At 59.1% G+C, this 14,758-nt stretch overlaps 4 protein-coding genes across 4 annotated transcripts; all 4 read right to left on the reverse strand.

The window, feature by feature from the left end:
* Positions 1-172: 172 nt before the first annotated feature.
* CDEST_01465 (Putative amidase signature domain-containing protein) lies at positions 173-2,352 on the reverse strand (the record flags this gene model as incomplete). The annotated part of the gene is made up of 2 exons (XM_062917624.1): positions 788-2,352; positions 173-717 (listed from the first exon to the last, which is right to left on the reverse strand). Exons 1-2 carry the CDS (start codon positions 2,205-2,207, stop codon positions 173-175), a joined length of 1,965 nt encoding a protein of 654 aa, XP_062773675.1. The 5' UTR covers positions 2,208-2,352.
* Positions 2,353-3,814: 1,462 nt separating this feature from the next.
* CDEST_01466 (Putative SWR1-complex protein) lies at positions 3,815-7,376 on the reverse strand. Its single transcript, XM_062917625.1, has 2 exons — positions 6,984-7,376; positions 3,815-6,864 (listed from the first exon to the last, which is right to left on the reverse strand). The coding sequence occupies exon 2, from the start codon at positions 6,707-6,709 to the stop codon at positions 4,355-4,357; it is 2,355 nt and encodes a 784-aa protein (XP_062773676.1). The 5' UTR covers positions 6,710-6,864; positions 6,984-7,376; the 3' UTR covers positions 3,815-4,354.
* Positions 7,377-10,211: 2,835 nt separating this feature from the next.
* Positions 10,212-12,228, reverse strand: CDEST_01467 (Putative target SNARE coiled-coil domain, PX domain superfamily). The gene has a single exon (XM_062917626.1). It carries the CDS (start codon positions 11,756-11,758, stop codon positions 10,646-10,648), a length of 1,113 nt encoding a protein of 370 aa, XP_062773677.1. The 5' UTR covers positions 11,759-12,228; the 3' UTR covers positions 10,212-10,645.
* A 664-nt stretch (positions 12,229-12,892) lies between these two features.
* CDEST_01468 (Putative microtubule-associated protein RP/EB) lies at positions 12,893-14,641 on the reverse strand. Its single transcript, XM_062917627.1, has 4 exons — positions 14,401-14,641; positions 14,219-14,290; positions 14,010-14,122; positions 12,893-13,932 (listed from the first exon to the last, which is right to left on the reverse strand). The coding sequence occupies exons 1-4, from the start codon at positions 14,412-14,414 to the stop codon at positions 13,400-13,402; spliced, it is 732 nt and encodes a 243-aa protein (XP_062773678.1). The 5' UTR covers positions 14,415-14,641; the 3' UTR covers positions 12,893-13,399.
* Between the last annotated feature and the right edge of the window lie 117 nt (positions 14,642-14,758).

Raw genomic sequence — 14,758 nt, forward strand, 5'->3', positions numbered from 1 at the left:
TCAAGATACAAAGGGAAAACTGCAACGGATGCTCCCACCGAGCAGAGCGTACATGCAGGCCATTGAATGATATGTGTTGTCATGCGTCAAATTGTCATTAAAAAGTATATCTCGACCCCCCCCCCAAGCATCCACACCTCGCCTTCTCCCTCCCTCCCTTGCCCCAACGCTCTCACAACCACTCGTGCACATCCCTTCTCATGAGGATCTCGCCCCCGGCAAGCGTGCCCCCGGCCTCGGGGACCTTCAACAACCCGGCCCCGACCAGGTCCTGCGCCAGCCTGACGAGCAGGCCGTCGCAGCCCCGGGCGGCCATGATGTCCACCGTCACGGGGAGCACCTCGATGTGGTTCGTCACGGAGCTGGGGCCGGCGACCTCGCCGAGCGGGAAGACGTGGTCTGGCGCGCCGCTGAAGACGCTGAGCCGGCCGTTGGAGAAGCCCATCGGCGGCGCCCCCGGCGGGCTGGACGGGTACCGGTTCCGCGGGCTCGCGAAGCCGGCGCTGCCGATGTACAGGAGGAGGCCCGAGGAGCACGTCGTTGTCGTCGTCGAGTTGCCGACGGCCGCCGGGGGGAGGACCTGGGTGTTGAACCACTCGGCGAAGAGCGTCTTGTTGGTCTTTGCGTCGGCGAGCGCCGTGGCGGGCTGTCTGTCGCCCCAGGCCCAGCGGGCGAGGGGGACGGGGTTGACGAAGGGAAGGCGGCCATCATGGGCGGCTGCGTCGGAGTTTTAGCCGGGATTTCAGAGAAGGGAGAGAGGGGGGAGGGGGGTAATGTATAGACTTACCGGCGTAGTCGGCGTAAAAGGGGTCGCGGACGAGAGCCGTCTGCTCCTTGGTGATGAGCGTCGCGTACGTGAGCCCCATAACGTCCGTCAGCGTCTGGTTCCTCACGGCCTCGGGCGCCGACGCGGCCCAGGACGACGACAGGTTGAACGGGGTGAGGTCCGCGCCGAGGAACGCGGCTAGGTCGCGCGCGAAGCCGTTGAGCATCTGCGCGGCGGGCGTGTCGCTGTCGCCGCCACTGCCAGTCGGGAAGTCGACCGTGTAGAGCGTCTTGGGGTACTCGACGGGGACGTCGGCACCGGCGAGAGAGGTGTAGTTGGCGCCGTACAGCGCCTTGTTCGCCTCGTCCCAGATGTACGGGTCCCTCGTCAGGAAGCCGGGGGTGTCGAGCGTCGGGGACAGCGGCATGACGCCGTCGAGGCTGACGAGGCCGTGGGACGGGCGGTTCCCGAACAGACCCTGGACGTTGGAGGGGCCGCGGATGGAGCCGCCCGTGTCGCTGCCGACGGCGATGTCGAGCCAAGGGTACGAGGCGACGGAGGCGCCGGCGCCCGAGGAGGAGGACGAGGGGTCGTTGTAGCCGTCGCCGCGCGGGTTGAAGGGCGCGTGGTAGTCTACCCAGTCAGCGGTAGCGGTCTCGCCGTTGGCGAACTGCGAGGGCTTCTGGTAGCCGACGACGACGGCGCCGGCGTCGATAAGGTTCTGGATGGCCGGGCCCGTGGCCGAGGCCGGCGGATAGAGAGAGTACCAAGCCCGGTTGCCGTTGGAGCCGCGCACGCCGGCGAGGGCGTAGATGTCCTTGACGCCGACGCGGACGCCGGCCAGGGGCTTCTCGGCCGTCGGCGTGAAGTAGAGCCGGGACGGGACGCCGATGGTCAGCGACGCCGAGGACGGCACCTGGGCCGAGAGGGTCTGGAACGTGCCTTCCGGGGTCTGCAGCAGGGACTCGGAGAAGGCGCCGGCGAAGTCGTCGTATAGGCGAAAGGCCTGGTAGAGGTCGCCGGTATGGGTGTCCAGGAAATACGGGCCGGAAGGGATGCCGTGGCCCGAAGAGAGCGGGAGGACGATGGACTGCGTCTTGTTGCTGCCGTCGTAGCTGGCCTTTGTCAGGCACGTGGTGGTGGCGCCGGCGAGGAAGATGGCGCTCAGGAAGGCCGGCTGCCAGACATCGTCTTTGGCCGTCCAGTTGGAGAAGAGGGCCGCGAGGCTGTCCTTGGGGACAGGGTCGGATACGACGGTGACGGGGGTGAAGCCAAAGGCACGAGGGAGCGACTTGATGTTGAGAGATCCATTGGAGGGATTGCCTTGGGAGAAGGGAGAGACGAAGTAGTATACGTCGTTGAGCCGCAAAGACGCGCCAGTCTGAACGAGGTCAGCGGCGGCGGCGCCGAGGATGGTCAGCAGAGTGAAGGCCTTCATCATGGGGGCCCGGCGTGAGGGTGAAGCTTCAGTCTTCTGCACGGGGTATTCCTGGCGGTGCTGCGAGACACAGGACCGCCGCGGCTGAGCCGTGTTTTATACATGGTCTCATATCAAGCCGGAGGAGCTGTTTACACATAGAATGGATGTAAGCGGATGGAGCGTCGGTGATAGAGAGAACAAGAGAGAGGGCGGGTTTTCTTTTGTTTGCCGAATTCCAGTTATCTATCTCTACGCTTGGACTTTGGGCGGGACTAATTGCTGAGAATCAGGACCTTTCTCTGCGAGAAAGCAATATGCAATCTTCTCGGCGGCATCGGCTTATCTGATTCGGTCACCTCGACCGGGGGACAGGGGGAGGGGGGCCGCAGACGGCGTTGCTTATCGTAGCACCCGACGAGGACATGCATGCGTGCCGAGGGTTATCTCGTCCTGGCTCACTTCACTCTACTCCAAGGAGCTTGGTGTTCTTGGGCCCACGCATGGTAGTTCTTGGCAGGGAGGAGGGGATCTTTTGAAGCCCGAGGGTCGGGTGACAATTCCATTAGGACCGGACTCTCGGAGGGGTTGTCAACTTGCTTGTTAAGGGATTCTGTCAAGAGAACTGGCCGATGTCGGTAGTTGTATCGGTTTGCCGGGCCCGGTCAACTTGGCGGAAGCGGAGACGGCCGGCAGTAGTGCATGAAGAAGATGATGATGATGGTGTACCAAGAGGGCACAGCCTAAAGGGTTGAGTGGTAACGAGGCATGGGGCAGTTGACGGTAAGCATAGCAAACCCACGTTGCTAATTCAACTTTCGTAAACAATAAAAGCACTGCGGTCTTGGACGGATTCACGACATCATGCACAGTTCCCCCCCACACCCGATGGGCCGGCCGGTAGGTAAACTCTGTCGGGTCCTAGCCGACACTCAAATCAAAGATAAGCTCAAGATTCAAAAAGCTTACTGGGCCGATTTGAGTTGCTACGTGCTCATCCATATGCTTCCAGAACAACAGACAACAGCTTGACGCAGTCTCGCCGGCGTCGAGGGCGTCAAGCATAAGGAACCCGTGCCGAGAGAACGAGCCGTTCGGAGAACAGTCACAGTGACCCCAAGAGGATTGGAGACGAGGCCTCCGCTCCCTGGTTATCAGTTCTTGTTGCCTCCAAAAGCGGGGAACCCCCGACTTGCAGCTTGGAGACCGTGGCGGTCCCCGTTACCGATCGTTGAGAAACGCCAGCCAAACTAGGCGGGGATGAGAGAGTTATGGGGCGGGAGCTATTAGTGCGCCCTGCTTACAGGATACCACCGTGATAAGGAGAGAAGAGGAAGAAGATCCGACCCGCAGTGGTTTGTTTAACGTGACGTAGATGACAGCTCGGTATCTTGCCCCGTCCGACAGCCGGATGGGACCCGTGGAATGGGACGCCAATCTTGCTCGTCGAAGAAATCCCTCGCAGAATGGGGCGTCGCCCATGATACTAGTGTATACAGATACTAGACCAGCCCTTAGCTCGGCTTGGATCCTGGTTCACGATAAGTCCGGTAAACCGACAAGGAACACCCACTCCCTCATGGGTTGCCCCAGTCTCCGGCGTCGGGGTGGCCCTTGTTGACAGCATCGCCATATCTGGAGAGCTTCGCATCTCGAGATACTGTCAACGGCCTCGTTAGACCGTCATCGAAAGGCACATCATCTCCTGCGGCAAAAAGACAAAGGAAGAACCAGACTCAAAGTTGAAGTCGTTTCGTCATTATCCGGGGTCGGTGACTTGTCCGTCAACTCGAGGTATCTGAGGATGTGCCCAACCGGCTCATCGATGCCAATGTTTTTCGTCCCAGCTTTGTGTCCTGGAATGCGACCACGCTCGCTCTGCTATGCAACCGAATTCCACGTAAACCGAAATGAGCCATCTCGAGAGACACGTCCCCCCTCTGTCCATATCTCCCGCGGGTGCCTCCATATAAGAAAGAAAAAATGAAAGAAAGAAGGGCAGTCTTCCTCATTTTCGAACATCCGCTCCTCCCAGCCACACACACACACACACACACACATGATTACTATATCGACAGAAAGGGCAGCCTCCACCGCCCGAGAGCCAAGCAATAATTGACAAGAATAGAAAGCCTCGTCCAACTGTGTCCGTCGGCAGTAGGCACCGCCCCTCATGACCAGCCCAGGGTCTCGAGCGTGCCGCGGGCATCCGAGGCGCTCATGCCGCTGACGCCCAGCGAGCGTACCTGCGTGCCCTTACGCAAACGCTGGACGCCCACGGCCACCTTCCAGGCCTCTTCCTCGTCGAGGACAAACATGTATCGCTTGCCCTCTTGGTCCCGAACCGTGGCGCGCAGTACGTGCAGGCTCTTGGTCCTCCACTCCCCGGTCTGTCCCGTCGAAGATGCCACGTTAGTATCTTTGAACTTTGTGTCGCACAAGCCAAGACGACAGCAACTCTTGCAAGCACGCAACATCTCGGTCAGGTACGCGTCGGCCTCGTCGCCCGTGAGCGCCTTGGTGGCGCCCCTGTCCGCCGTACGAGCTCGCTGGTTCGCCATCTTCTGAAACAAATTGGAGGGATGATTCGCAGAATTCGCAGGGGCAGGAGCAGCATTGGAACTCAAGCAGTGCGGGGGGCACCATACCTCGACCAGCTTTAGCGTCCACGCCTTGACGTCCCACTCGCGCTGTGGGACGCCGCGGACGTCGTCGTCGATGAAGAGGCCCTCCGTCGTGATCCGGAGGATGAGGCCGTCCGTCACCGTGCCGAACCCCGACACGAGCTGGCTGGCCGGCGTCTTGGCGAACTGGTTCATGAACAGGTACACGGCCCTGATGACGATCTTGTCGGGATCCTTGGTCGTGTACGGGCCGCGCATACTGGGCGGCGGCGTTGTCCTCGTCGTCGTGGCCGACGGCGCCCACGATGATTCCGAGCCGATCGAAGACGCCGGTCTGTGTTTCGGTTTGTCGTATGGTCGATATGAGTGCTGGTCTTCATCGACTGTCCGCGCTGACGGCCGTGGTGGTGGCTGTTGTTGTCTGGCTGTGTTCGAAGATGAGGCCGCAGACGGCGCCGACCTTGGCGGTACCGAGCTGGCGGAAGGGGGAGGTCTCGGGGGAGCGGACGATGAAGCAGAGGGGGGTGGTCTTGGCGGCGTCGAAGCCGCCGTCGTGGGGGGAACAGGGGGTCGGCCGTTGGGCCACATACTCGTCTTCTCACCGACCGACGAGAAGGCGTAGCTACTTCCCTTGCGACTGTTCTTCTCGGCCTCCTCAGCGGCCTGCTTGGCCTTGCGATCCGCTTCTTCTTTGGCTTTACGGGCAGCAGCCTCTTCCTCGGCCAGCTTCTTGGCCCTCTCTGCCTCCTCGCGTTCCTTCTTCGCCTTTTCTGCCTCTTCGCGCTCCTTCTTTGCTTTCCGGAAGGCCTCGAGTTGTGCCTCGACGCGGGCTTTGCGGGCGGCCGCTTCGGCAGCCTCCTTCTTTCGCGCCTCCTCGCGCTCCTTGGTTTCTTTTTCTTTGGCGGCCCTCGCCTCGCGTTCCTTGGCCTCCTTGGCCTCACGCTCTCTGGCCTCCTTGGCCTCCTGCTCGGCTTTCTCCTTTTCACGCTGAAGCTTCTCCCTCTCCTGGCGCTCCTTCTCGAGCTTCTGCTTGAGATCTTCCTTCTCGCGTATCTCCTGCTCCAGCTTCTCTCTTCTCTCTCGTTCCTCTCTGTCTCGTCTTGCGCGCTCGCGGGCCTCTCTTTCTCGAAATTCCTTAAGCTTCCTCGCCATCTCTGCTTTTTTGCGCTCCTCCTCCTCTTTCACCTTGCGCTCCTGCTCGCGCTTCTTCGTCTCCTCCCGGGCCTTTTCCCAGGCGCCCTTGGACGGGTCAGGCTTTGGTTTCGGGGGAGGGTCCGGCTTGCGGGGTTCCGGCTCTGGCTCAGGTTCAGTTTCAGGTTCCTGAGGAGGTGGAGGCTGTGGTCGTTCTTGCCATTGAGATCTAGGGCCGCCGTTTCCTGCGCCGTGGTTAGGCGGCGGGGAGTTCGGAGGAGGGCCGTTGTATTGGTTGCCATGAGGCGGAGGAGGCGGCGGCGGGCCCGTGTTTGCGTAGCCACCGCCGAAGTTTGCGCCTGCACCGTAGCCGCCGGGACCAGAGCGGTAGTTGGCATTCGAGCCGTTGTTCGAAGAAGAAGAAGACTGGTTCTGCGACTTTCCCCATGCCCATGCTCCGACGCCGACGGCAATGACAAGGAGTGTCATGCCCATGTTGCCCATGCCCTGGTAGGTTCCCCACCATGCCCTGAAAGCCGGAGCCATGCTCTGGAACAAGACGACGAGGACGAGGGCGCATGCGAAGCCAGCGGCGAAGCTGGGGCCGTTAGGTGCCAGAGAGGGCAGGTAGATGAATCCGCCACCCTTGTCGCGTTGGGGGATGACAAAGATGTCGTAGTTGCCGGGGCCCAGGCCAGCGCCGGGAGGAGGGGAGCCGGCGGTGGTTTTGGGTGCCTCGCCATGGGGCGGAGGCGGAGGAGGGGCGCTCATGTTGAGCGAACCTCAGCACCTGTCGGGGCTGGTTATCGGTTGAAATGGAGCCTCGAAGCTCGGTTGGAGAGACTGTGTCTCTGGGCGAAATAAAGCAAGCAGAAGTCTATTGGTATCTTGGGGGGTCCATTGACGGTCGTAAAGTCATGAAGCGTCTGTATAGAAGCCATGAGTAATTTTCCAAGCAACAAAAGGGAACGACTGGGTGGCGTATGGTGATGGTGAGAGTTGCAGTATTTGGGATGGTGAGAAAAAGCAGAAGAGCAATACTCACAAGCAACGATGAGAAAGAAAAAAATAACAAACGCCAAATACCCAGAGTGCAAGATGGGCAAAGACCAAGGCGTCAAAGCGGGAGCGAGAAAAGGAGAGAAGAGTCGGGTATCGAGAGGTATTTGTTGATGCTCAGACGCTTGTGCTGAATTGCGTCCTTCCGCTCCGGTCTTTGCGCTTTTTTGGTGGGGGTCTGTCTACCTGATTGTGTCGGGGACCGAGCCAGGAACAAATATGTCTTGCCTTTTCCCTGCTGGTTAGTCAAGGCAAAGTGGTAGGAAATGGAGCTGTCTGGTGACACGGCGCCGTTCCTGGTGGAGGGAGGTCGGAGGAGGACGTGGTGGTGATGATGATGATGAGAGAGAAAACAGCGGCGAAGACGGCGGGCAGGAAGGGGCCTGGAATTCTTTTGTGTTTACTTTGTCAATTTCTCTCAGGCGGCGGAAAGACAGGAAACAGAGGCGCGGGAAAGGATACCTAGGGTGTTGACTTCTTGACCTAGAGGTACCTAGGTAGGCGCTAGTGGCTGGAATAGCGCTGGGAGGCAGAGTTGATGGGTCCAGGGCCTCTCAGTGGACTTGGATCCACTTTTCACTCACTGACCTCGTTTAAGCGAGGGAATCAGATGGTGACATTTTGACAGGTGGGGGCAGTCCATAGGCTACAGGTTACGGATTACAGGCTACGGCTGCTGCTCTTTGATCTTTGAGAAAGGAACACACAGACCCGACGCCGAATGCCTTTGGTTTTGACCGTTGACAGGTATAGGTAGGTAGGTAGGTAGGTGGTACCTTATGTTTCACTTGCTTCCTGTTCGTCTTCCTTTGCTCTGCTAGCTTCAAACCTCGAAACTTCATTCTTTACCCGTTCCAACTGTATGCCCGGCTGGGGTAACTGAACTTGGCTGTTGAGACATGTATATTATTGCCATTGTTGTACGAACACAGTACGCTGTCCCTGTCTAACTGATGGTAAGTAGTGTTGGGGTTCGTCGCTGAAAATTGCCATCCCAGCTTGGCCTCATGGGCTGAGAGGATCTTCCTTGCACCAGCAAGACCCTGAAAAAAGGCAAACACACGGATGACCGAGCTTTCCCTTCTCCTTCCAGCCACCGCTTTCGATTCCCGGCAGAGGCTGCGATGGCCTCGTCCCTCTCCATGTCCACAATTTTCGATGCCTATTTACATGTTCCTCCCAATCGAAATAGTGCATCACTCAAATGTCAACAGCATCTGACCAAACAACAGCCAACCAACCAACCAACCAACCAACCGGTGGACGACACACGACTTCACCGCCGCAAACGGGAAACATCGTCCACACGATCATCACAACAAACCTCCCGTTGCCGAGTCCACGACCTCCCCCCCGCCCATTCTCAGTCTACGAGAGTCCCGGGGGGGCCTTTAAGGCTCAAAGTCCACTCTTCCTCCTCCGACCGTCCAATCCCAAGAGATTGCTCAATCTCCTTCCTATGAGAGGCTCTCCGTCAAGTCGCCTGTGGACCGTGGACCGTAGACCGTGGACTATGCTGCGGTCCCTTGAGCGGTCAACCACTGGGAGTTTGCTGGGGGACAGGTCCACCAAGCCACCTCCCACAGCGAATCGCGGACATTGAGGCTATTTTCCCCGGGAGGAGGCTTCGGCGCCAGCAGCACGCACAAATCCTCTTTGGGCGGAGGGCCACAGAGACAGATCGCCAGCCTCCGCCAGTCCCGAACGGCCACAGTCCCCCTCGGGCCTCGCAGCAACAGCGGCGGCGGCCCCCTCCTCCTTCTCCTCCTTCTCCTCCTCCAAAGAGCCTGCGTCCAAGGACCAGCATGCATCGTCATTCTACCAGTGGTTCCCTGACGATCCTCGGTTGATTGAGTCCGACATTTGGCGGGGTCGGTTGCGAGGCCTGATCGGGCGAGTATGGCGATTATTGGCGCCGTTGGGCTACTTGAGTAGGTTTCAACTCAGGCCCCAATCGTCCCAACTGACAACGTCCGCTGTGGAGGTTCCCCCCCTCCCCCATCTCCAAAAAAAAAAAAACGGTGCTCGGTTTCGTTGCCCAGCAACCACGGGAAGTCCCTTGAACCGTGTGTATCCACGGCGCCATGAGTGACGTATCAGATGTCACCAAGTGGGCGCCGGTTACAAGTCCCACGCCAAACGTCTTTTGGCCCCTGCCGGCCGGCAACGCTTGGTGTCTTTCGCACGACTCGGACTCTCCAATGTCCACGGACGACTGATGTTTGGGAGAGAGACATGGTTTTTGACACGACGTGACGTGTTTTGGTGATGGCCTCATGCTGCAGCGACACAGCCCTTCCCCTTACCACCTATTGGATTTTCCCACTCGGATCGCCTATAGGTTACTGGTCTCGTATTTCTTCTTCAGCCGCAAGCAGTGGCCGAGAACAGGACCGATGTGACAGCGGCCGACTAACTGTATGCGACCACGCGCGCCTGTCAACGGCAGGGGTTCGCCCACAAGCAGCCCTCTGCATGTGCATGAGGGGAGGAACGGTCCGCCGCCGCTGTTTTGGCAATTTCTAGAGAGGAGGGCAACATCAAGCACTCCCTCCCTCCGCTAGCTTCAGCCAGGCTTGCATCCGGCCATGCATCGACCCCGAAAGCTGTGGTTGACGAGGCCAGTCGCATCGAGCCGGGGTGGGGGTTGCTCAACCTGTCGCATCGTGCCATGTTTTCCCGAGTTTTGCGGTTTCTTAGAGAGCCGTCAAGCGAACTTGAGCAATCTGTCCTGGCGAAATGAGCGCTCACCCGCTACGTCCTACAGGATGCGTCGTTGTTCTTTCGTCGTGTGTTATGCGCCAAAGGCACTGCCGTTTTGTTTCGTCTCGAACGGCGTATGCTCTCGTCAATGGGAGAGGGCACCCGACTGGGAGGAGTCTAGGACACGCCAGCTCGTGGCGTCGGCGCGCCAGGCCCCCAACAATCGCTATCAAGCTGCTGCCTGGTTGCCGCAGTGCTGTCCGGAGAAGAACGTCCAAGGGGGACGGGACCTCCTTGGATTCAGGTGAATGGCTTCCTTCTCTCCAGTTCACGTCCACGACCTGCTGCCAGGGGTAGTGAGTGACCTGTCTGGCAACCCTCCCCTCCCATCATCAAACATTGCTACAAGCTGCCCAGGGATCACGTGCGCCGTTGTTGCCCTTCTTGGTTGACTGGTAACGTGTAACATCTTGGGGTCAAATCGCTGGGTAAACCCTTAAGACGTTCCCGCATAGATCAGTGGTGGCGAGTTTCGTCCTGGGGATAGATAAAAAATGTGTGAGCTCATATATCGGCCGAAGCCATCCCGTGCTGGTATTTCCACGCATGATTATAAGAATAAAATAAAAGGCAGCGCTGTTGTGTTTTGTTTCGCAGAGGAGAGAAAGGAAAAAAAAAGAAAGGCGTTTGTAAATGCGAATGTCGTCTGTACATATGTACGTTTCCGTGAATTAACCACCCCCACCCAGCAGAACAGAAGAAGCACAGTGATGGAAGAAAAAGCACGGCCAGTCATCGTGAACGAGCCGGCGCGACCAAAAGTGAAGCCAACTCCAAACACCACGCAAAAGCATCCAATACCCGCCCGCCGACCCAGAGACCCCAGACGACGAGCTCGAGCACGGCGACGACGGCCCGCGCGGCGAGCCCGGCGGCGCGCCGCAGTCAGAACTTGTTGATGCGCTTCTTGGCCACGTCCATCTTGCCGCCCACGCGGTCGGCGTCCTCGTTGAGGCGGTCGAGCATCTTGGTCTGCTCCTGCACCTCGTCGTTGATCCGCAGCCCCATCTCCTTCTGCCTGCGCACGATGGCCGCCAGCGTGTTGACCTGCTCGTCCTGCTCGCTCATCATCTGGCGCTGCAGTTGCACGACGCCGCTGTTGTCGAGCTCCCGCGTGCGCTCGTTCTCCGGCAGCGGCGCCCCGAGAACCCGGCCACCCGTCCGCGCCCCGCCGTTGCGGTTGCTGCCACCGCCGCCTAGCAGCGCCGCCTTGTCTCCCGTCGAGGCCCACCCTTCCCGTCCGCCGGATCCGCCGCCGATGCTCCCCTGCGCCATGCTGTTGCTCAGCTTATCGAGCCCCTCGCGCTCGACGCGCGCCGATGAGAGGAGATCCCTCCTGCGCCGCAGCTCGCCGTCGCCGAGGCGTCCGCCCTCCTGCATGGCCCGCAACCCGTCGGTGAGGGTGCTGACTAGGGTGCCGGCCTTGACAAGGGAGCGCTTGGCTGCGGCGCCGGCCTCGGCGGCAGCGGTGGTGTTGTTGGCGTCGACAGCGCCATCGCGACGGGCGAGGTGGTTACGAGCGTCATGTAGGCACGTCTTCATCTCGCGATGGAGGTCGAGCCAGGTGGTCGGGTCGCCGGCGCCGGCACGGCCATTGGTAATGAGTCCGTGGGCGCTTGCGGCCGAGTTGGAGGTGCTGCCGACGCCGGTCGAGGGCAGGTTGAGAAAGGCACGCCAGGCGGTGGTGTCGCGCCAGCGGCGGTCGGGGGACTCGGCGATGGCGCGGAGGTAGGCCTCGAGGCCCTGACGGCGCTGCTCGGTGAGCTCGGGGGAGGAGACGGTGGACTTGAACCAGGACTTGGCAGGCAGCGGCTTCGGGGGTGGGGAGCCGACGAGGGAGGTGAGGGTCTGGTGGAGGGCGGTGAAGTCGGAGTAGCGCTTCTGGACGACGAAAGACTTGAGCGGCAGGCGCAGGGTGATGTTGTAAAGGGTGTAGGGCTTGGATTCGCCGGTCGAGAGGATGGTCGAGGGGATGGAAATCTCGGCCGGGGGTGCCATTGCAAGGTGCGGTTGAGGACAGGTGATTCTTGGTGATAGGTGTTTGTCGGGAGGTTAGTTGATGTTCGAGAGCTGTAGGCTCTAATGAGCAGAGTGGCGGGTCGTCGTAGCTCCCCTCGTCGATCCTGGATGGTGGATGGAAAGCCGGAGGAAGAGAGTAGAAGTGGAGAGAGTGAGAAAGCGTCGGGGGGGCAGTGTCGGTGATGTATTCGTAGGTACAGAGTACTACTGTGCAGCTATTGTCGTTTAAGCTTTTCGACGTCGTCTCACATGAAGTTGAGAAGCCGGGGCATTGGTCGTCAAAAGTTGTCGCAATAACAAGGCCGTCAGCCAAGTCGAATCCGTTTTTGTGTTGTTTTTGCGTAAAGAATGGCGGAATGGTGGAATGGGGTGCGTGGTGTAGTGGCTTTTTTGGTCAGTTGTTGTTGGCGTCAGGCCTGTCGAAGCAACAAAGGCTTCAATGTCTTTGGCCTGGTTCGTGGTTCGTCTGGTGGTCGTTCCAGGTCGAGTTCCAGGTCTCCACAGTCAGTGGTTTATTTACAGGCTTGCAGTGGCCGTCGCAGCGTTACAGTTCCAGTTCCAGCAGAAGCCGCAGCGGGCCATACCTTAAAGGGGTTTGGCCCACTAGCCCACCGGCCACCCATACCTGTTTGAGGTCCCCTGTCGATGCCTCTCACTCTCTCTCTCTCTGTATGCGTGCGTGCGTGTGTATATCTGATGTACTCTCTGTCTCTCTCTCCTTTTCTCTTCCAAAGCCCCATTCCCGGAAGACAACTGCTGCCTAGGTATTATGGACAGGTGGGCAGATGGTCGAGGATGCCCGCCGGCGGTTGTGTCCGTGAACGATGTTAGACGCCCGTGGCGCATTGGCGTGGAACTACTAAATCAGGGTCTGCAGCAGGGGAATGACCGCATATCTGGGATACTCCCACCTCACCTGGCTCTACACTGTCTTCGCACCCGATGGAGGCGAAGCCTAGGCTGACGCAAGCCAATAGGCGCACACGTTACTGCTGATCAGGTCACACAGTCTGAATTGCATACCATTGTTGGACCAATACTCGCTAGAGTTTAAAATACAGTGCACTCGGAACGATGAGGCGACTGACTGGAAACACTCTTCACTGGTGTCCAAATCGACGCTCAGCCAAGGCTGTGACTTGATGACAAACATTATGTGTACACTCGACAAGCCATGGCTTACACTTCTTAGACAAGACGTTTTGTGTCTGCCGGCAGTCGAGGCTGGAACTGTTCTATGACCAGCTAGCAAGACAACTATGAGCCAGTCATCTGTCTCGGGCATCGCTGCATTGGCACGTGGTTCGTCACAGCAAATACACTCTCAATAAAGATGGATAACCACGAATGACTCGATGCTCCAGACAAAACGTTTTGATTCTATCATGACTCCTCATACGGGGCCAGACCGCCGCAAACTCTGACCGACTTCGGCCTCGACTGTCCGAGTACTACTCGGCCTCCTCATCTCCGATATACTGATTATTACGTGCCGCTGGGTATTTGCACTAGCGCCAAACCCATGTGCTTTTTGCCTCGTCGCTCCCGACAAGACCTTCGCATCCCAAACATCCGATGGGCTTCCTCTCTGCTTCGCCCAAAAGCACCTCTCAACCCCATCTAGAAAGTCTCCTGGTCGTCCACGGCCTCGCCCTCTGCCGGGATCTCGAAGCCCTCCTCCGTCGAGTACAGGATGGTCTGGATCTGCTTGACGAGGCCGTCTTCTTGCTTCTCCAGCTCAGGGTCCTCCTCCACCGCCTGCTGCACCAGGAGCTCAATGTCGCGGAGCTTGCTGAAGTAGAAGTCACGCTCGCGCTCGAGGCCCACGACCGTCTCCTTGAGCGTGGCGTTCTCCTGCTGAAGCGCCGCCGTGCCGGGGCCGGCCGCCTTAGCCACACGGCCGCCGCCCAGGGGAGTGGTGCCGCCTCGTCTAGCAGCGGTACCGGTACCGGACGCCGTGCGGGGCGCGGCACCGCCACCCGAGGGGACGGGGGCGCCCTTTCTCCGCGCGACGGCATCGTACTCGTGGTCGGGGAAGTTCAGGTCCCAGAACTTCTTGGTCCATTGAAGGAACTCGAGGTTGTCCTGCATCTTGCACTTGACCAGCGCTTCGACGGGGATGGGCTTGTCGACCTGGTGCTTCGCAAAGGTGTCTGTTCGGGCGAGCGCCGTCAGCATGACCGGGCGACGGACAGAAACGTGGGACGAGATGGGAGGGTGCAAGACTCACTCTGCAACACCTTGAAGTTCTGGATGTACGCATATTCGCTGTTGACGTTGAACTTGACTCGGGACATGGGGACATCCATGAAGATGCTGTCAAACACCTGGCAGAGGGCGGCGCTGCAGTTCGGACCAAACAGTTAGCAACACCATCAAAATCATCAGGGTCCCACTATAAAACACATGGCGGGGGAGGGGTATCCGATCACCACGTACCCGGTACCGCATTGCTCGACCTTTGTGATGTTGAGGGACAGCAGCTGGTTCAACCACTGAATAAGTTCCTGTCTGGAGAGTCCATGGCGTGTTAGCAGAGAGTTCCGACGCGCCAACGTCTGGAGATGCGGCCAAACACAACGCCGAAATGGTGGTGTGGAAGGGGATGGAAGCTCGCCCACCTGGATTCACCCATCTTGTCTGTGTGTGCGTGGGTGTGTTTTGCGTTTTGTGTGTGTGTGTGTTTCCACGGATGGATGGGACTAGTGTGGACGGCCGGGTGAGTCGAGATGCGCGCTCGAAGGAAGGAAAATCGGTTGAAAAAGACGCTCGGGAGAAGCAGATAGACGCGGTGGTAGTCGAGGAGAAGACGCGGGAAAGTGAGGCACCAAGTTTGGTTAGGACCGAAAAAGACAAGTTGTAGAGTCAACAGGGCGGCAGAAATTAAATCTCGTTGCTCTGTCGGCGCCCCGGCGGCGTGAAGGCAGCCAAAATTGTTGCCAATAAGCTGTGAGTGGTCGCCCAATCAACCATGGTGGG

Source organism: Colletotrichum destructivum, chromosome 1 (assembly GCF_034447905.1).
Source record: "Colletotrichum destructivum chromosome 1, complete sequence".
Classification (NCBI taxonomy): Eukaryota; Fungi; Ascomycota; class Sordariomycetes; order Glomerellales; family Glomerellaceae; genus Colletotrichum; species Colletotrichum destructivum.